The following is a 22,472-nucleotide window of genomic DNA, read 5'->3' on the forward strand; positions in this document are numbered from 1 at the left end:
AAAAAATATTGACGCTTTGAGCAGCTGCATTCCTCTAAATCAATGCGATTTACAATAAAAAGTAATTTACAAAATTATTTTGACTTGAGTTTATTTATTAATGAGTAAAGTCTCTTTTGAGTGAATGTGCACATTTTTAATGTTAAGAGGTTTTACCATGATATTACAACATTTAACCACTTTTTATTAATTTAAAAATTGAGAAATTCTTTCAAATTTAAATCTTGTACAAGAACTACAGCAAAACCAGTTTGATGCATATTTTATCAATATTTTAGAAATTGTATTTGACTATTACCATTACTGACTTCAATGGATTTCATTAAATTCCTTTGAATACAACTGCTCAAAGCGGTCTAAATTTATGAAACCTACACATTCAAAACATTATTACTCTGAAATGATTCATGTAAATGTTAAGTGTAACTGAAATGTTAAGTACTGTAAGAGGTCTTTCATAATGTTACATATGCTTGGGTGTGAATTTGATAGGTGCTTGATATAAAATAAATGGTGCTTTAAAAAGTCCTTGAATCTGGTGTTCATGAAAGAGTGGGAACCCTGTTTTTCGTTCACCGGTTTCTCCTTAAATATATTTATCACACCCTAGGGTTGGGTATCGTTTGGGTTTTTTCGATACCGGTGCCAAATCGATACTTTTAAAACTGTTCCGATGCCTAAACGGTGCCTGAACCAATACTTATTAAAGGTGTCCTATTATGCTCTTTTACAATGTCTTGAATTTGTATTGGGGGTGTTCTAGAACATGTTCTCATGCTTGGTGGTTCGAAAAACGCATTATTTTTTACATAATTTACATTATTACAATACCTTTCTCCCCATCCTGGCACAAACGGATCGATTAGTTTGGCGTTTCATGAAGGCCCACCTTCCGAAAAACGAAATGTGATGTGATTGGTTAGCTGTCCCAGTGCGTTGTGATTGGCAAACAGCTTAGACGGGGTTTCAGTACTGCCCCGCCCCTTGCTAAAGCAGCAAGTTCTGTGCGCACCGGTTTAGTTAAGGATGGCGTCAATATTGCCATATCAATTTGAGCCGGATTCAGACCCAGAGAATATTGAACAAGAGGATCGCGCAGAACCTTTTCACGCACGGATATTGCAAGATATATTAGAATGGTAACTTTTTTTTTTTGGGCTAAATCACGTTTTAGATAGGATGTCAACAGCCACTTAAAAATAACTGCGTTTACTATGTACGGATAAGTGCATATGTATTATTTTTATTGTTATTTAATTCTAACATTATAACATGAATTGCAGTGAAACTGTTATACAGTTGAATTTATTTATACCATAGTCCAGTGTTTAAATTGTAACATGCATATTTACATACATAATTATTCAGGAGCATGTGTAATAACTTGCGAAAACTTGAGGCTACAGCAGCACTTCTTCATCGTCGTCATCTTGTCTGATGCACTCAAGGTTCTAACCACGACCTCACCCTTCCCCACCCCCCAACCATTTGAATTTCTGTAGGCAGGAATTATTTTAATGATATTCTAATGGGCCGCTTTGTGATATCACAAAACCCGGAAAACAAACGCTGTAGTCCAAACGAGCCGTTCGTTGTAATTCTTGAAAAGGGATTTTTTAAAAACGAAATATCTCCCTTTGGAGTGGACTATCTTTTTATGCCCAAACATACACTCTACACACTGACTAAAATTAAAAAAGTGAAAAAGCATAATAGGACCCCTTTAAAAAAAAAAAAGCCCCCAAAAATGATGGATTGGCCATTAGCACTATAAACACATGATGTCTGTTTCATTCACACTGGATGCATGAGGGCGCACTCGCACAGAAAATCCACATATCCAGTCACAGAAGTAGCAGAACTCATGACCCTCCAGGAAATCCCTTATAAGGACAAATGCATAGCTATTATAGCTGTAACTGAGTAAACAGAACATATAAACGTTTTGAATGGAAAAAAAAGTCTAGCACTCGACTGTGACAATATAGTTTATCTGTGTTTATCAAGCCATCTCTGGTATTTTCATAATAATTAAGTATATTTATTTATCCATTGCTAATCGATGTATTCTTTTTAAAGTAGCCCATGGAACATATTTTCTGCCTCATTTTGTGACAAGAAACCACTTCAAAAGGAAGCATTTGACTGGTGTTGTGGAGTAAAAAGTTTAATGTTCTCTTTTGTTGGACAACAGTTTTACAAATGTGAATACAAGGGAAGTTTAGCTTTAGGCATTTTAATTTAAGCATGTTTAGCTTAGTTAACGGAAGGCTATCTGCTGCCATCAGAGCAAGTGTAATTACTGCATTCACGCGCTCCTCGGATGCTCTCATTTCCCAAGTTGTGCTTTTAAGTCGGAATGTGAAAACAACATTATTTGCGGTGCCGGTGATGATGCTTCTTACATCCATTTCGGAGAACCAGAGGACAAAAATGTCAATAGATTGCTCAGGCATGGCACCGAAATGAGGCACTGAAATCTGCGTTCTGATTCGGTTCTAGTACATACCGATTACATATGAAAATGTAACTAGTGGAATTGAACAATCTGCTTTTTGAGTTGAATTTGGTCAAATTTGGCCTTTATTAGAGTGGATCAGTAACAGGATCTCAAGGATGCCCCACTTAACAGATAGAGCTGACCTGGATCCAGATTTAGTATTTAACCCAGTATTTACAGGTTTTATCTTGTTCATGGATTACATATACACTTGGTCAGATTGTTACTTTTTACATCATTTCTGCCAGAGTTTTATGACATATAAACACACCTGAAAAGCACACACATAAAGCTTCTTGTCACACAACATGTGAGTATTGAACTGAGATCTTTTTGGCACCTTGTTGGGCTTGAATGGTGAAATACACACACTTATGTGTCAAAATGCTGTCTTTGCAAGTATCCTTGTAAACACAGTTGTTTCTGTCTTAAGTGAATGTAAACAAAAAACATGTGTATCAATATATTAGATCCTTACATTTGGTCTTAGTGACAGCAGGCTAATAAACCTGGTGCTGTCTGTGTTGTTAATGTTAATCAAACAAAAAGTGAGAGAATTTCTCGCTGCTCTCAACTAAATCACTTTTGTAATTTTATCAGGAATAAATCTATATTTTAAGGGCACATATTATGCCCCTTTTTACAAGGTGTAATATAAGTCTCAGGTGTCTCCAGAATGTATCTTTCTTCAGTTCAGTCTCATGTACAGAGTCCTTGGGTTTTTCGAGTGTTCGTTCATCACGTGACAGACCCATAAGCTTAACCCAGGCCCAGATTGGCTAATCGGGAGCACCGGGAGGATTCCCGGTGGGACGATCTGTTTATTTTTGGCCTCAATGGCCGCGGTGTTGTCATGCCACTGGGGATGAAATATGGATGCTGTCCACTGATCTATAATAGATATTCTATATAGATCAGTGATGCTGTCCCTAGACTGCCTGCACTCATAGCAGCCCCACTCTTTTTATTTATAATTTTCTCACAGCCCATATTATTATTTTCACCAGACCATATCAATAACAAATTCTCAATTGATAATTATTCATTCATTTTTGCAGAAAAAAGCGGCTCCCGCTTCACAGCGAGCGGGTCTCGCGCTGACGGCAGTTCCCTTCACCGTCCGCGTTTTGATTCAGTTTGGGCGAATGCAAACAACTTATTGATCATGAACCCAACATTCAAATTACCTCAGGGAAGATGTCTTTCATTGTAATGCGGTTAAACGGGGGACATTTTTTTACTTCTAGCGTATTCTTGGACCTCATTATTGAAGTAGGCTACAAATCCAAGCACCAGAAGCAGCCCACACTCTAAGTTTTCTTTAATTGAAAAATATGCAGTTTCATTTATTCAAAGGCTATATGGTTGCAATGATTTTTTTAGTTCAAAACTTTAAATGCCATTGTTTAAAATGCTTAGTGTAATTACTGCATTCACGCACTCCTCGGATGCTCTCATTTCCCAAGTTGTGCTTTTAAGTCGGAATGTGAAAACAACATGGACACACTCGTTACTACAAAGATTTGTTGGATTTGTATTATTAGAGCTTTCCGACTTGAGTTCACGTGCATTTTCTCAGTCGGGAAATTATTTGCGGTGCCGGTGATGATGCTTCTTACATCCATTTCGGAGAACCAGAGGACAAAAATGTCAATAGATTGCTCAGGCATGGCACCGAAATGAGGCACTGAAATCTGCGTTCTGATTCGGTTCTAGTACATACCGATTACATATGAAAATGTAACTAGTGGAATTGAACAATCTGCTTTTTGAGTTGAATTTGGTCAAATTTGGCCTTTATTAGAGTGGATCAGTAACAGGATCTCAAGGATGCCCCACTTAACAGATAGAGCTGACCTGGATCCAGATTTAGTATTTAACCCAGTATTTACAGGTTTTATCTTGTTCATGGATTACATATACACTTGGTCAGATTGTTACTTTTTACATCATTTCTGCCAGAGTTTTATGACATATAAACACACCTGAAAAGCACACACATAAAGCTTCTTGTCACACAACATGTGAGTATTGAACTGAGATCTTTTTGGCACCTTGTTGGGCTTGAATGGTGAAATACACACACTTATGTGTCAAAATGCTGTCTTTGCAAGTATCCTTGTAAACACAGTTGTTTCTGTCTTAAGTGAATGTAAACAAAAAACATGTGTATCAATATATTAGATCCTTACATTTGGTCTTAGTGACAGCAGGCTAATAAACCTGGTGCTGTCTGTGTTGTTAATGTTAATCAAACAAAAAGTGAGAGAATTTCTCGCTGCTCTCAACTAAATCACTTTTGTAATTTTAACAGGAATAAATCTATATTTTAAGGGCACATATTATGCCCCTTTTTACAAGGTGTAATATAAGTCTCAGGTGTCTCCAGAATGTATCTTTCTTCAGTTCAGTCTCATGTACAGAGTCCTTGGGTTTTTCGAGTGTTCGTTCATCACGTGACAGACCCATAAGCTTAACCCAGGCCCAGATTGGCTAATCGGGAGCACCGGGAGGATTCCCGGTGGGACGATCTGTTTATTTTTGGCCTCAATGGCCGCGGTGTTGTCATGCCACTGGGGATGAAATATGGATGCTGTCCACTGATCTATAATAGATATTCTATATAGATCAGTGATGCTGTCCCTAGACTGCCTGCACTCATAGCAGCCCCACTCTTTTTATTTATAATTTTCTCACAGCCCATATTATTATTTTCACCAGACCATATCAATAACAAATTCTCAATTGATAATTATTCATTCATTTTTGCAGAAAAAAGCGGCTCCCGCTTCACAGCGAGCGGGTCTCGCGCTGACGGCAGTTCCCTTCACCGTCCGCGTTTTGATTCAGTTTGGGCGAATGCAAACAACTTATTGATCATGAACCCAACATTCAAATTACCTCAGGGAAGATGTCTTTCATTGTAATGCGGTTAAACGGGGGACATTTTTTTACTTCTAGCGTATTCTTGGACCTCATTATTGAAGTAGGCTACAAATCCAAGCACCAGAAGCAGCCCACACTCTAAGTTTTCTTTAATTGAAAAATATGCAGTTTCATTTATTCAAAGGCTATATGGTTGCAATGATTTTTTAGTTCAAAACTTTAAATGCCATTGTTTAAAATGCTTTATTGACTGACGTTTCATAGACCTTCAGTTGTTTTACTTTCAAATTTCATGCCATTTGTAATTTCACAGTATTTCCACCTCCTAACTTACTACACTTGAGAAGTCACAATTCTATATTGGTACAATTTACTCAGGCCGATGACATTTTTTGTATGACATTAAAATTATTTTTAGAATAATTGTACATAAATAGGTTAAGCAAAACAATTGTGATTATTTCTGAGAACTATTTGACTGCAGGCAGACATGCATTATGGTACAGTACAAATATTTGGAGCGTCCCTTATTCTTATTTTCTTAAAGAGCAAACACTTATTTTCTACAAGAATACAAGAATAAACACTATTTTCTTAAAGAATAAAAAATAAAGAATCACAATTGCCCCTTATTTTCCATTTCTGAAGTTAATTGGCAACCCTAATGATGACGTAATTATCTTTTGACTCCCCTGACAGTGGCACCTTGCTCAAAAACAAAAAACCTAAGTTGTTGGAGATACTGCAGGCAGACATGCATTATGGTACAGTACAAATATTTGGAGCGTCCCTTATTCTGCTCCTTATTTTCTTAAAGAGAAAACACTTATTTTCTACAAGAATACAAGAATAAACACTATTTTCTTAAAGAATAAAAAATAAAGAATCACAATTGCCCCTTATTTTCCATTTCTGAAGTTAATTGGCAACCCTAATGATGACGTAATTATCTTTTGACTCCCCTGACAGTGGCACCTTGCTCAAAAACAAAAAACCTAATTTGTTGGAGATATGCGAGCAAAAAATAATAGATGAAAAATGGATAATAGAAAGCGCAAAGGTGGCACTGAAAAGGCAAGTAAAAAAATAAAATGAATAAAACATAAGTGGGCTGGTCTAAGGCATGAAACTCCAGGGCTGAGAATGAGTCCCACTCTGGCCCTGGCTTAACCTATGCAGTCTGAGCCGGAAAGAGACTTAATAATAATAATAACCAACTCTTTATTACCTTTGTTACAACATTCAGTGTTATGGAAAATAACCATCATGACAGAAATTCACACATTAGAAACTGTAAGAAGTAAAATGCTACAATTTGAGACCAGAAACGCATCATGTAACTGTAAGAGTAAATAATAATTATAATAATGATAATACTAATACTACTACTACTACTAATAATAATAATAACTATGCACCCATTTGTAAGGAAGCTTGTAAATTAACTAATTTCTCTATCCAATGCTGTCACGTCACGTGACAAAAGAACGATTCGAAAGACTCCAGAGATGAACTAATCAATTCTCTTTCCGGCTCAGACTACATTGGTTAAGTTTATGGGGCTGTCACATGATGCACGAATGACTCACACCTGAAGACTTGTCAGATAAGAGGTGAGGTGAGCTAGTCAGACTGAAGACCCAGGTAAACAAAAATGACTCTTTTCTGTTTCTTTAGCAACATTTGTAGATCGGGAAGGAGGAGGCGGGAACCGGCGAACACTTAAACAAAACTTTAATAATAAAATAAACTCAAAACAGCGCGACAGCCCCTCGCGGACGACTGTCGCACACAAACAGAACCAAAACACAAAATAAAGTCCAGGCCTGGTCCTCTCTCATCTTTCACTGTCGTCACTCTTCCTTTTATCCTTCCGGAGCTCCTCCGTGGGACTCGAGACCAGTGAGTGGTGCAGGTGTCGCTCATTATCAATTACTCCACTCGCTCTGTTCCCACGGGTCTCGGCCCCGCCCCCACTCGTCACAGTTTCTTATAGCATTATAGGTTTGTATTGTTTGTAGTTTGATCAATGTTTGCGTAAGTAGTAGATGTGGAAGTAACATGTAACATTTTAATTATATTTTGCTAAAATGAACGAAATGACTCGAAAAAAGATTTGTTCATTTTGCTGAACCAGACTCAAAGGGACCATAGGTCCCGCCCACTGGTGTTCTGTCACCTAACGCTGAATGCGAGTGTCACATCAAAAGCAAATAGAAATGACAGTCACTGCCGCTATATTTCATCCCGGATCGTGTCAGAGCCTCATGGGATTGTTAGCCAATCATAACAGTGGCCGATTACTGGCAATCCTTATTAAAGGGTTAGTTCCCCCAAAAATGAAAATTCTGTCATTAATTACTTACCCTCATGTCGTTTCAAACCCGTAAGACCTTTGTTCATCTTCAGAACACAAATTAAGATATTTTTGATGGAATCTGAGAGCTGTCTGACCCTGCATAGACAGCAACGCAACTGAAATGTTCCCAAGTCCAGAAACGTAGCAAGGAGATCTGTAAAATAATCCATGTGACATCAGGGGTTCATGTGACATCAGGGGTTCATCCGCAAAGCTACGAGAATACTTTTTGTGCACAAAAAAAAAACAAAAAAACTTTATTCAACAATTCGTCTCCTCCGCATCACCCTGGTATCCACCCTCGTATCTGCGTGACACAGCTGACACAGAACAGCATATGTTGTTTTTCGTCCAGCGGATATTCTCCAAAATGGCACCAGGGTGATGCGGAGGAGACGAGTTGTTGAATAAAGTCGTTTTTTTTTTTACATTTTGTGCACAAAAAGTACTTAAGTAAAATATCTTAAAGGGGTCATATGATGTTGCTAAAAAGAACATTATTTGGTGTAATGAAATGTTTATGCAGTTTAAGCTTAAAAAAACACATTATTTTCCACATACTGTACATTATTGTTTCTCCTCTATGCCCCGCCTTTCTGAAACGCGTCGATTTTTACAAAGCTCATCGGTCTGAAAAGCAAGGTGTGCTGTGATTGGCCAACTATCCAGTGCGTTATGATTGGCCGAATACCTTAAGCGTGTGACGGAAATGGTACACCCCTACCATACTGTGATGATGCCCTTTCAGGCCGAAGCGATGATTCAAAAACATGAAAACCCATTATAAACGAGGCATTCGTTGCATCCAGTGGGGACATAATTATGGATTATAATGACTTATACTGTCTTTTTACGCATTGCCTTGCATCACGCCGTGTAAACATAAAACCATGTCTGCATTTGTGATCGGAGAAATGACAAACAACAAGCCCTACTCTACACTGCCCAAAAAACTTGCTTTAAATATAAAAAAATTTAAAAACATAAACATTTTTTAAAATATAAAAAACTTACTTACAGTTTGTGAGCCAGAACAGCCGGCATTGATCATCTACCAGGATCAGTAAACAGTCCTCCATAAAATGTGCTGCACACATCTGAATCAGATCTTCTTTATGCACCAAGAGCTTGTAACACTCAAAAGAGAAAGGAAAAATAGAAATCGCATCATATGACACCTATAATTTGTGTTCCGAAGATGAAACGAAGGTCTTACGGGTTTGAAACGACACAAGGGTGAGTAATTAATAACTTCATTTTAATTTTTTGGGTGAGCTAACCCTTTAAAGGACCCGCCTCTTAAAACAAGTCGTTTTAGAGAGAGGGTCAGAAGGAGGGTTGAAAATAATAATTTTTCCACATTTATTATTTTTTTTGTACAATTTTTTTTTTAACGTTATAAGTAAACCTCAAGGAACATAATAAAATAGTTAAAAAATCCATGTCATGTAATGCTCTAGCATGAAGATAAACAGATCGTGTGCAGCTCGCTCAGGTCGACAGGTAGTAAAATTCGAATAGTGCTTTTATTTTTCGAATAATAATTACAGATTGAATATTCAACTATTTGTGCACACCCCTAAAATATTGAGATACATTTTTGTCAATATCTTACATTCCTTATTTAAAGTTATACATAGTTTATTATATATAAAAAAAGAAGGCACATGTGAACTGAAAGAATTAACCAGTGTTCGTACAGGGTGCTTAAGTCATTTGCATACAATGGTCACATTTAGCCACCTAGTTGCACGGAACTTTCATATTGGTCGTTAAGCAACCCTCTGTTATGAAATAAATGATCGCATCATATGACACCTATAATTTGTGTTCCGAAGATGAAACGAAGGTCTTACGGGTTTGAAACGACGCAAGGGTGAGTAATTAATAACTTCATTTTAATTTTTTGGGTGAGCTAACCCTTTAAAGGACCCGCCTCTTAAAACAAGTCGTTTTAGAGAGAGGGTCAGAAGGAGGGTTGAAAATAATAATTTTTCCACATTTATTATTTTTTTTGTACAAATTTTTTTTTTTACGTTATAAGTAAACCTCAAGGAACATAATAAAATAGTTAAAAAATCCATGTCATGTAATGCTCTAGCATGAAGATAAACGGATCGTGTGCAGCTCGCTCAGGTCGACAGGTAGTAAAATTCGAATAGTGCTTTTATTTTTCGAATAATAATTACAGATTGAATATTCAACTATTTGTGCACACCCCTAAAATATTGAGATACATTTTTGTCAATATCTTACATTCCTTATTTAAAGTTATACATAGTTTATTATATATAAAAAAAGAAGGCACATGTGAACTGAAAGAATTAACCAGTGTTCGTACAGGGTGCTTAAGTCATTTGCATACAATGGTCACATTTAGCCACCTAGTTGCACGGAACTTTCATATTGGTCGTTAAGCAACCCTCTGTTATGAAATAAATGAATGGTACATTTATGAATCTATCCACTCAACAAATGACCATTAGTACGACTGAAAGAAAAGTATAGCAGGTTTTCTAGGGCTGAACTGTGTAAATAACAATTTATAAAATAAATTCTGCCATAATTTAGCAAAAACGCAGTTCTACAGAAATGGGGAAAAAAAAAATGTTCAAGCCAGTGACTAAACAATCAACTTCACACTGTTCCTGTTAGTAGCATGAAAACGTGTTATCTATATTGTGTTTATTTTATACACAGAAAGTGATCAAAGATTGTTCTCTTTATAATTGCTAGATCAGTCAATTCAATTCTTTGATTTGATTTCTAAATGTTGGCCAAAACTCCTCTTATAATTAATGCTAGGCCGTAACCATCTATTAAACATTGGCAAAAACTTTTTTATTTTTTATTAAATGTGAAGAAATTCAATAGTAAAGGAAATTCTAGGTCTAATTCTAGTTTGAAAGTAATTGTTTTGAAGTATTTGCAAATAATAATTAATTTTTTAACATTTATTTTAAGTTGCCAGTCACTGACAGCATTGTTCAGTTTCACAAAATTTTAATGGCCCCAGAATATTTTGTTGTATGAATATCTGAACATGCAATATGTCAAAAGAAAAACAGTGCCTGTGCTTTAAAAAACAAAACAAAAAAATCAACACTGCAGCTTGTCTGATATAGAGACATATTGCATGACTACGAGAGTGATATTGCTCATATATTTCCAAGTGTATTATACTGCTTTCATTATTCAGGTCAATCACATATTAATGGGAAAAAAATCAGTTTGAATGAGGAAAGCGTTATCTTTGTCATAGTATTCTTTTAACCAGTGGTTCCCAATCCTGGTCCTGGACCACCCCCAGTGCTGCACATTTTAGATGTTTCCATAATCAAACACATGTGATTCAACTTTAGTAACAACATTATCTACATTAGTAAAGACTTGGCTTATTTGAAATGAGAACCTATCATGGTGATCACTGAGAAAAAAAAAGCATTTCTCTCGCGAGAGTGAGTCAGCCATGCAGTCAAGCACAGTTGCTCTTTCCCGACTGCACTGACAAAAGGCATGATGGGAAACAACTTGCTGACAACACAGCTTAATGCTCATTGGTTCAAACAACCATGTTGTTGCGTTCCCTTCTAAAATATTAGATTTTTATATCTGATATCATGTTATTATATGTTTAAATTATGTGTGAATATTCCCAAACACTGAGTGCCATCTTTGTGTGGGATATGTGGTGGTTGTCATATTTCTAAATTTACATAAAATGTCTATTTTTTTAAAGGCATTTTTGCCTCACTGAAGTTGATGTTTTTTTCTGAGTGACATACACCAAAATAATGACTCATAACTCAAAGATTGTAGCAAGGAGAGTCAAAAGGTAGGTATCGTTTGATAGAAATCTTTCTATATTTTTAGGGGAATAAAATCTTTGCATTTGAATATTCTCATGTTGAGAAATGTGATAACATGTAAGAAAAATTTGTGTGGTCAAGGGACATTTTTTATATTATTCTTATTTGACATTCAATATCTCATGAAAAATATTTTCCAATTATTTTTTGGTGATGTTCCCCAACATATGTGCTGTATGTGAATTAAATTGTGTGGTGATATCATGAAGTAATCAAAAGTAACAGCATTTGGAACCAAGGCAGCCTTTCTCTTAGCCCTTTACAGTTTTGAAATTGTTGTTTTGAATTTGAAGTAATGCCTCACTCAAGTTTAGTCAAAGCCCCAAACAATTATACTTGTTTTATTCTTCTCGATGAGACCTTTCAAATGACATATGACACATGACTATCTGAGCTGTATGATGTTTCTGACATATTAGAGTACATGGCAGTATGGCACAAAAAATATTTTCTAAATAAAATCTATTTGTGGCGGTCAGTTTTGATATTGTGGCGGGGGCCCCAAAAAAAAAAATGGATGGGAAACACTTACATGGGCTACAGAAACTTATAAGTTCCTCATGGCAATCCGTCAAAATATAAGTTCAGGTTAGTTTAAAGAAATTATCAGAAATATATTACTGTGGTGCAGTATGATATGCATAATAATACTAAAAAAATTATTACAACTTTTGTTTAAAAGAATATATGATACGCTATTTCTTCCATGTTAATTAATTTTAATAGTAAACCCTTTGCCAAAAAATAGTTTAACTCTCATTGGATTAAAAGATAAATTAAACTGATTTGTGCCTTCATTTGCACTGTACTGTAAATTTAAAACTAACTGAAATTTCTAGTGTCACATAGGCCAAGACATTTCAATAGGCTATTGAACTAAGTGTGCCTGTAAAAGGCTATCAGTGTTATAGTTTCATGAAAATAGTTGCAGTCTTCATAACAACTTCTACAATATAGCTATGAAGACAATTAAATTATTTACACTTATTATATACATTTTGTTAATCCATTGATGTGCATTAGATGATGAATTGAATAGTCACCTCTACTATTGTAGGTTATGTTTTAGTCATCAGAAAAAGAATGTGCTATTACACATACATTTCTAACATGTAAATTATTGAAGCCAAATACTTACATTTCCTCAAGCTGTTTAGCTGTAGTACAGTATTCATAGGCTTAATCATGAAGCATACAGTGGCCCCATTAGAGCTGAATGATTGATTATGGTGAGTTTGGGCTCTTTTTAATCAGGAGAATTTTCTGCAAATAATGACGTGCCAGTTTCTATGATATATGCATGTTTCATGAAGTTCGGAACGAAAATGCTACATGACAGCTACTTTAGATTTTTTTTGCTAAGCTACATGCTGCCTGTGCAGTTTTATGTGTGTTATAAATTCTTATGAGAATGAGACCTTTCAAATGATGTATGACACATGACTGAGCTGTATGATGTTTTTGACATATTAGAGTAAATGGCACAAAAAACAGATTTAGTAAATTATGAATTTTTTGTCATTTATCAGCAAATAACTCTGCACTACTTTGGAGTCTACATGCATTGTAAAGCTCAGACTCTAAGCTTTCAAATTATATCCATTTTTGTTGATCAAGGCAGTGGTTTGAAAAATATTATTAGTAATACTTTCGCGGAGGGGGGACGTCCCGCCTGCGGTACACTCCGGTTTAGAGTGGCTTTTCCGTGCTCGTTAAGAGTTGATCAAATTAATTACATTCATTTAAAATATTTTGTGTTATTCCGTTCAGGGGTTGCTTAGTATTTGATTATGAATTTTTCATGCGGGCTTAAGGGTTAAAAAGGATAGAAAACACATTGTTGGTAGAAATAAATAACTGGTACTTTGGGTGTGTTGTACACCATATTTATTTTCATATAAAAGTAACAAAATTTGAGTTACATTCAATTTATTAACAACAAAGTATGTAAGTGTGAACCACACAATATCCACCTTTGATCCTGTAGGTGTTTGATCCCTACAAGTCAGAACTGTCTAACCTGTTTTCACTCCTCCCCTCACTGCAACTGTCTACTCTTGTCTACTTTTAAAGCGAGTGGAGGCACATCTCAAATGAGCCTACTCCTAGATCTCAAATATATGTTAGATAAAATAGATATCAAAAGTGTGCAGTGGTGGGGGTGCTCCAGGACGAGGATTGGGAACCGCTGCTTTACCTGGCTATCCTTACTGCAACGTGATGAGTGTCAGATGATGAGCCCTTTGCCTCCGCAGTCATCTTTGACAGTGAGCTGGACGCTGAATCACTTCCACGCTCCGGCGCCCAAGAGCTGTGGAGAAGGAAGCAGCAGCTGGAGGCAATAGAGTGTGGGGATGAGCTCATACTGAATCAGTATTTGCGTGCCTCACTTCCACCTGAACTACCTGTGATTTTCGTCAGCGACAGGCCCCTCCCGATGGAGCCCGCTTGTCCCTTTTGTTGTGTTAGAAAATGACCAGCATTTTTGTGAATTGTCATAGTAGCTGGATATGTCACTCATGCAGTGTCGCATTCGCCGCTACCTATCAGCTTCGCTACAACGAATGGTCTGACTGCTCAACCCAACTTCACATTTATTATTCCACAAGTGCAGTTATATGCCCCTTCATGTAGGTATGATCACAGTTCACCTGCGAGAAAGAATGTTCACACCCCCTCATGGCTATTGACTTCCACTTATGCTGTGCACACTTTACAGCAGTGGCTCTCAAACTTTTTTGGTCGCGCCCTCCTTTAAACCTATAAAAAAATCTGGCCTGTATCTGATCTGGATACAGACTGGATCTGGTGGCTACGGTGACCTCGGAATAAGAGAGAAACAGACTAATATTAGCGTAGATGCCATTCTTCTAGTGATGTAGCAAGTACATCGGGTGTATGAGAAGTACACAGTTTCACAAACCAATCCATCTCCCATTCTAAGTTACGTCCTTTGGCTGTTTACTGTTTTATTTCTTTTCTTTTTCTGCTGATGACCCGCACCCCCCCCTGCAATACTCGCGCGCCTCCCCTGGCGGGCACGACCCACACGTTGAGAACCACTGCTTTACAGTAACACGGTGTGATTTGATACATTCTTCGTAGAATCTGAGAGACTGATATGGAAAGGGAACATCTCCATTTACTGCCTTAACCTCGGCACCCTGAAATGAGTGAATGAGGCGTCGCAATCATGCTGTGTTAATTATGCTGAGGGTTTTTCATAACTTCCTTATTCGGTTGAAAGATTCTGAGAAAATTACGTTCAGCTTCACCTTATAGAGTGTGTAGCCTCCCAAAATTTGTGCACTTGAACGGCATTGGCTATTGCAGGGCAATAGCATGATTTAATCAGGTTTCAGTATATTTAGGAGAAAGGTGTTTTCCCATAGCATCAGCTTCTGATACAACATCTCGTTCTCTCATGTCAAGGAAACCAAGGTTAACTGGACACAACCTTGGTTCCCTTGACATCGCTGGTCAGTCCATTGATCTTGATAAAGCATTAGATTCAGTGGTACTCCAGCACACTTTGTTTGCCGGTTGAACCTTATAAGGTGTTGTTCAAAGGTAAAATTATTTCCTTGTTTTGTTCAAGAATGGATCAGCGATATTAAATGAACTTGCTCATGAAAACAGTCCCTTGCCACCACCTACTGGTGTAACTATGCAGTCCCTCCAGTTTTCACGATTCCGCGATTGCTGAATCCAACGAAAAATAAAAAGTCAAATTTTTTGCGATCCTGCATAATTCGCCATTTCACCACAAAATAATCACAAAAATTAAGGTCTCACAAAAAACTAAATTATAATTACTAACTGAATTATCCGTCATTTTAATAAAGATAAAATGCATTATTTTCAAGATACAGATAGCCTACGTGATATCAGTGAGTGGTGTGTGTGAAACGGCGAAAATGAAACTTTCTCACCGGAGTCTCACATAACTGCCATTGCAAAGCAATTTCCTAATGCATAGTAGTGGTAAAATGTTTTGTAGTCCTTATAATAAAATTCGAATGACAACAGATGACAAAAGAAATTCTACTGTTGCTATCTCAGTAGAAGCAAACTTCTGTGACATATGGACTTGTCTGTGGAATCAAACGCATGCAGTTAACGATGTCTTAGATAGACGACCGCTGGACATAAGCGAAATGAAGTAAGCAAAAGTGATTATTGTTTTATATGGCTGGGTGATATAAGTGTCAAATCGACAGAGATTTAATTTATATCAGGCACAGCTTTCAGTGGACCGTACTGTTTAAAGTTATTAACACATTAGAGCAATTAAGAAACAGGATGAATGACAAAATAAAAAGCATCACATGGTTGATTGTAACAAAAATAGTTATTAAAAGTGCAGTATGCGGCGAAAGAGAACTCAGTTCAGTCAATTAGACTGACTGCGGATTTGTGTTTTGTGCGCTAATTTATTTTTTGCTAAATAAATAAGCTTCATGCATTTTGTTTGTTCTTTGTGTCATGCATGACTATTGTGCATCTAACATAATGCATAATATGGTAAATGTACTATCATAATTATATATATATAAATAAAACATCGTAAAAATGACTGATTGTGTAAACTGCACTGAAGTTGCTAAAAAATTGCCATGATTAACATGCAGATATTTTAGTTTATTTTGATTGCAATGCAATAATTACTTTAGTTACAGTGCTTTACAAATAATATTATGCTTTACAATGATTTTACAAATAAAATGCGGTTTCTTTTAACTTCAGTTATAGCATCTTGGAATAAGAACAGTATAGGAGGTTTATGATGTTGTTGAGCATGCTCTTAAATGCTGTAGTCTTCTGGACTTTGTTCCCACATTTAAAGTTGCCAGTCATTGCCTACTTTGCATTTTCTGCTATTTATTTGTACCATTTTGTTTTATTAGCATTAGGGCTGGACAATAATTCAATATCAATATGTATCGCGATATAATTCTTTTCAATAACGGTGATATGATTTTTAAACACATTTCCAATATTTCGATATACATTACCAGTGTTTGCCGTACATTGATTTATTTGTGGCGTTTGACTTCGTTGAATAAACATGAGCACTGCACGTTTCAAAATCAAAACGCGTCGCGGGTGTTTTATATGAATGAATCTCTGAAGGGAACCGACTGTCTTCAGAATAGTTTAGATGGCATTTTTATCTGATAAAGTAGCGCTCATGAGCGGAGCTGCTTTGTTTACAGCCATTACTGGAGAAACCGTTAGTTCCACCGCTCTCACAGCGCCTCCTGCTGGCAGACGATCAGTTTGCATTTTCAATAATAAACCCATTTCCAGCAACATGCTTTTGTTGTTGCTCTATTTTTTTGTTTTCTGAAGCAACTCGGAGCATGTTTCATACTCGTTATCCTGGTTAATGCACGTTTCAATCTATAAGAATAATCAGCCTACACTACTAGTCAAAGGTTTTTGAACTGCAAGATTTTTAATGTTTCTTAAAGAATTCTCTTCTGCTCACCAAGCCTGCATTTATTTGATCCAAAATGCACCAAAAGCAGTAACATTTTGAAATATTTTTACTATTTAAAATAACTGCTTTCTATTTGAATATATTTTAAAATGTAATTTATTCATGTGATCAAAGCAAAATTTTCAGAATCATTACTCCAGTCTTCAGTGTCACATGATCCTTCAGCAATCATTTTAATATGCTGATTTGCTGATTATCAATATTTAAAACAGTTGAGTACATTTTTTCAGGATTCTTTGATGAGTAGAAAGATCCGAAGATCAGCATTTATCTGAAATAAACAGCTTTTGTTATACACTATACCATTCAAAAGCTCTTTTTAAAATTTATATTATAGAAATGATTACTTTCATTTAGCAAGGATGTTTTAAATTGATCAAAATTGATGATAAAGACATTTATAATGTTACAAAAGAATAACTGTTCAAAAACTTTTGACTGGTATGTTAGCCTATAGTTTGAAGTAAAAAATATTAATATTAATAAGGAGAGTCTGAGATTTATTTGACAGTGATTTCACATTTCTTGTTTGTATGAAGGCTAAATACCAATAAAAGGTGAACATTTATTTATTTGCGCCATTTTTTTCCCCCTAAAATATTATATTGTTTTATAGGAGTAGGTTTCATAGAGTTGGCAAATTAATTTTTCATAAGTTTGTATGGACAGACATCTGTTGTGGCTGTTTTTATGAGGCTTTTTTAATTGTGTTCATATCGATATCAGAATTATATCGTATCGACCGAAATTAAGAAATATATCGTGATATAAATTTTGGCCATATCGTCCAGCCCTAATTAGAATATTTAAATTTATTTAATTCCTTTTTTTTTTTTTTTTGTCAAATAATGAAGAGTTTTGGTTAAATAAACTTTCTGACTGCAGTCCATGAAAAAAGAGGTGCTTAATGTCCTTGAAAGCCCTGGTATTTCATTTGACAGTTTCTGATTAACAAGTAAAGAAAAAAATCAAGCTGTTTGACTTCCTAAGACATAAGCAACAGCTGTTATAACCTGCTCATACATCCTCTCTCTCTCTCCATCTCTCTCTCTCTCTGCTGATTCCTTATAATTCCTATCTTGATCTTGAAGCTGAAACTTGAAGATCGATCCATTGTGCCTAGAGACTTTGTCCGGAGAATGAATTCAAATGTAAGTTGTTTTTTTGTTACTTGTACTTAAAGACAAAACAATGTACAGGGCAATAGAGAAAAAAAACTCCCTCAAAGAATTAGACGCTACTTGAATGAAACTGCTAAATGAAGCTAGTAATTAAGAATGAATAGAAACTTCTGAAAAGGCCTGGTATGTAGGAAGGATTGTAGCATAGAATTCTTAAAATGTTTTTGCAGACACTGTGTAATCTTTTTGATGACAGTATCAAGAAGCTTAAATCTGTGGTTAATTATTTGTTCTCTGAATTCACAGGATAAACAGTGTGGCATTGTGACTAACATAAACACCGAATGTGCAGTGAAACTTGTAGGGACCAACTGTGCTCTATATCCTGTAAATAGCAAAGACCTGCAGCATGTCTGGGTGAGTTTCTCTGGGAGACATTTCAGCTTGACATATATTGTGGTTGGATTATGTACTCTGTGTGTGTGTATGTGTGCGTGTGTATATATATATATATATATATATATATATATATATACAGTACCTTGCGAAAGTATTCATACCCCTTCTTTTTTTTTTTTTTTTTTTTGTTATGTTGCTGCCTTATGATAAACTTCTTTAAATTACTTTTTCCCCACATCAATCTACACTCCATACACCATACTGACAAAGCAAAAACAGAATTGTCACAACTTTGTAAATGTATTAAAAATAAAAAACTGAAATGCGTACATTGCATAAGTATTCATACCCTTAACTAAATATTTAGCTGAAGCACCTTAACAGCCTCAAGTATTTTTTTTTGTTTGATGCGACAAGCTTTGCTCATCAGCCTTTTGCAATTATCTGCCATTCTTCACCTCACCTGTTCACCTCTCAAGCTCTGTCAGGTTGGATGGGGGGGCAGATGCACATTTTCAGGTTTCTCCAGAAATATTTTATTGGGTTCAAGCTCATGCTCTGGCTAGGCCACTCAAGGACATTCAGACAGTTGTCTATAAGCCACTCTTGCTGTGTGCTTAGGGTCATTGTCCTGTTGGAAGGTGAACCTTCTAACCAGTCTGAGGTTCTGAATGCTCTGGACTGGGTTTTCATTAAGGCTATCTCTATATTTTGCTGCACTGAGTGTTTCTTTTACTCTAATGAGTCCCTCAGTCCCTGCTGCTGAAAAACAGCTCCACAGCATGAGGCTGCTACCAGCACACTTTACTTTTGGGATGGTACTCTGCGGGTGATGCAGCTGGTTTCCTTCAAACATGATGCTTAGAATTGAGGTTCATCAGACCAGAGAATCTTGTTTCTCAGAGTCTGAGGGTCCTTTAGGTGCTTTTTTTGTAAATTCCAAGTGTGTTTTCATGTGTCTTAACTGAAGAGAGAATTTAGTCTTGCCACACCGCCATAAAGACTGGATTGGTGGAGCTCAACTAGAGTGACCATCAGGTTCTTGGTCACCACACTAACCAAAGCCCTTCTCCATCAGAGAAGGCCAGGAGGCCAGCTCTAGGAAGAGTCTTGGTTGTTTCAAACTTCTTCCATTAAGGGTTAACAGAGACTACATGCTTCTGTGACCCTTCAATGAAGCAGAATTTTTTTCTGAACTCTTCCACAGATGTGTGGCTTGACGCAAACCTGTTTCTGAGCTCTACAGGCAGTTCTTTTGACCTTTGGGCTTGGTTTTTGCTCTGATATGCATTATCAGCTGTTAGACCTTTTATTAAGACGTGTGCCTTTCCAAATCATACCCATTCAATTGAATTTGCCACAGGTTAACTTCACTTGAAGTGTAGTAACATCTACAATAAAAATGAATGCTCCTGAGCTAAATTTCAACTGTCCCAGATAAGGGTATGAATACATATGTATACTGTTTTTTTCTGGATAATTATTGTGTGTGGAGTGTAGATTGTTGTGGAAAAAAACAAATTTAAAGCAGTTTAACATAAGGCAGCAACAAAAAATGTGAAAAAAATTAAGGGGTATGAATACCTTCGCAAGGCACTGTGTGTGTATGTATATATATATATATATATATATATTGAATACCTTCGCAAAGCACTGTGTGTGTATGTATATATATATATATATATATATATATATATATATACTCAATGTATATAGTTACTAGAATTAAATTATATTAGCATATGTGCACATACACATGACATGCAGGGGAAAAAAGCCGTTCATTTATAGATTGAGATTATAATTATTATTATTATTATTAAAAAAACTATAAAGAAGGCAGAAATTAACATTGAAAAAAACGGGACTTTATGAATTTATAAATGTGCACTACAGTATAAACTAAATGGAAATTTACTTTATTTTCTATTTTCACATTGAATGGTTTCACATATAAACACATGCATAGAGAGTGTTTTACATGGTAAACACGGAAGCTCGAATGTTTGCCGCATGCGTGCATCGGCATCGCACGCTAGAAAACAGACCTCACTGGTTCTCTTCATCATGCATGCGCGTTTGAGTTTACGTGCTTACCATTTGTGATGTGCTGAATTTGTGTGTTGATCATTGTTTAGATGTAAATAAAAGCCTAATTTAATCATATCTACTTATAGGGCTGCACGAATATGACAAAAATCATAATTGTCAATTATTCCCTTGAAAATTGTAATTGTGATTAATTACGATGATCACAATTTACATTGAATTATGTTTTGAATAGCTTTATACCATTGTTTGAAGCAACTGCATGACATATTTTTATATGAAAATAAACAAGCATAAAACACTCTTCTTGAAAAACTTTTATTGCTTATCTATAGCATTAAGCATCAAATGTCAACTATACATTGGTTTGGTTTCTTCTTTAAAAAAAAACACTAAAAACATGCATGGTCTTATAATGTTATACTAAAACTAAAATTAAAACAATGAAAAAAAAAAACCTTAAGATAACCTGTAGAAAGAAAAAAAAACATGCAGAATAATGTTAGTGGACTTTTTTTTTTGTAATTGTGCCTTTGAATGATTATGTAATTGTGGCATCCATAATTGTAATCACGATTGAAAATTCGATTAATTGTGCAGCCCTATATACTTATGTAATTTGGATTAAGCCGCTCAATTCATATGGATTCATTTTACAATGCCTTTATGACCTTTTTGGACGTTTTTGGTTACCTTGACTTTAAGTGGAGGGACAGAAACCTCTCAGGATCCATTTAAATGTACTTTAAATGTGCATTTCAAAGATTAAACAAAGTCTTGTGGGTTTGGAATGACATGAGGGTGAGTAAATGTTTACAGAATTTGTTGGGTAAATTAAACCTTTATCAAACTTTCCCTTTTGGTATCTTCATTTTTAAATCCCCATATAGTTCAGTCCCTGAAATACGGGGATCTCAATGTGGCTCCTTGTGCAAGTTGTTGAATTTGACCCATTTTCAATAGTCAAAAACCAAATGTGGGTCACTTTTGGTCTTCGCTGGCTCTGTTGTGTTCATTGCTTGGTGCAGGTCCACCGTCTGGACATAGGCCAGATATGGCTGACTACGGTAACCTCATGATAAATGTTAGACAGATAGCCTAATATAAGCATTGATGCCATTTTTCTTACGATGTAGCTAGTACATTGGGCGTTATGGGATGTGTTCCCAGTTCTGGTTGCCCCAATTAATGCAGCCTGGATATGAAAGACTGTAATGCGTTAGGAGCTCACTCAAGTACTGAGGGGCTAAACCATTCAGGACTAAGTAATCAGCAAGACATATGATGTTTAATTGGGAGCCGATGCAGTGCTGACAGAACCGGATCATACTTCCTGGTTCTAATAAGAACTCTAGCTGCTGCATTTTGGACCAGCTGGAGTTTGTTTTTTAAGCCTGAAGGGCAACCACCCAGTAATGCATTGTAATAATCTAGCCTTGAGGTCATAAATGCATGCATTAACATTTCTGCATTTGACATTGAGAGCATATGTCATCAAGTGGCCAAACAACCGAGATGGTCCTCACTGCAGAACACAAGATCCAAGGGGCGAGGTTGGATCCAACTCCTCCCACCTTACATATACATAAACCTACCCGTCTCCTCCCCCTGATCCCTAAACCCACCCATCTCCACCCCTAAACCTACCATCTCCACCCCCTAGATGTGGATCCAACCCCGCCCCCTGGATCTTTGTTCTGCAGTGAGGGGCTACTGAAACAAACTGTAAAGATCACAGTTGGAGAATTTCAGATGTAAGCTGGCTTTTGCGGTCAAGTCTTCAAAC

The 22,472-nt window shown here is 36.2% G+C and overlaps 1 protein-coding gene across 1 annotated transcript in view; it reads left to right on the forward strand.

The window, feature by feature from the left end:
• Window positions 1-22,472, forward strand: part of ube2o (ubiquitin conjugating enzyme E2 O) — a 68,315-nt gene that overhangs the window by 12,161 nt on the left and 33,682 nt on the right. The window contains exons 2-3 of the mRNA XM_016259925.1: window positions 18,209-18,268; window positions 18,545-18,655. Coding sequence (XP_016115411.1) covers window positions 18,209-18,268; window positions 18,545-18,655 — 171 coding nt within the window. The remainder of the gene's footprint in view (window positions 1-18,208; window positions 18,269-18,544; window positions 18,656-22,472) is intronic.

This window comes from Sinocyclocheilus grahami, unplaced genomic scaffold (genome assembly GCF_001515645.1).
Source record: "Sinocyclocheilus grahami isolate Dianchi unplaced genomic scaffold, SAMN03320097.WGS_v1.1 scaffold1960.1, whole genome shotgun sequence".
Classification (NCBI taxonomy): Eukaryota; Metazoa; Chordata; class Actinopteri; order Cypriniformes; family Cyprinidae; genus Sinocyclocheilus; species Sinocyclocheilus grahami.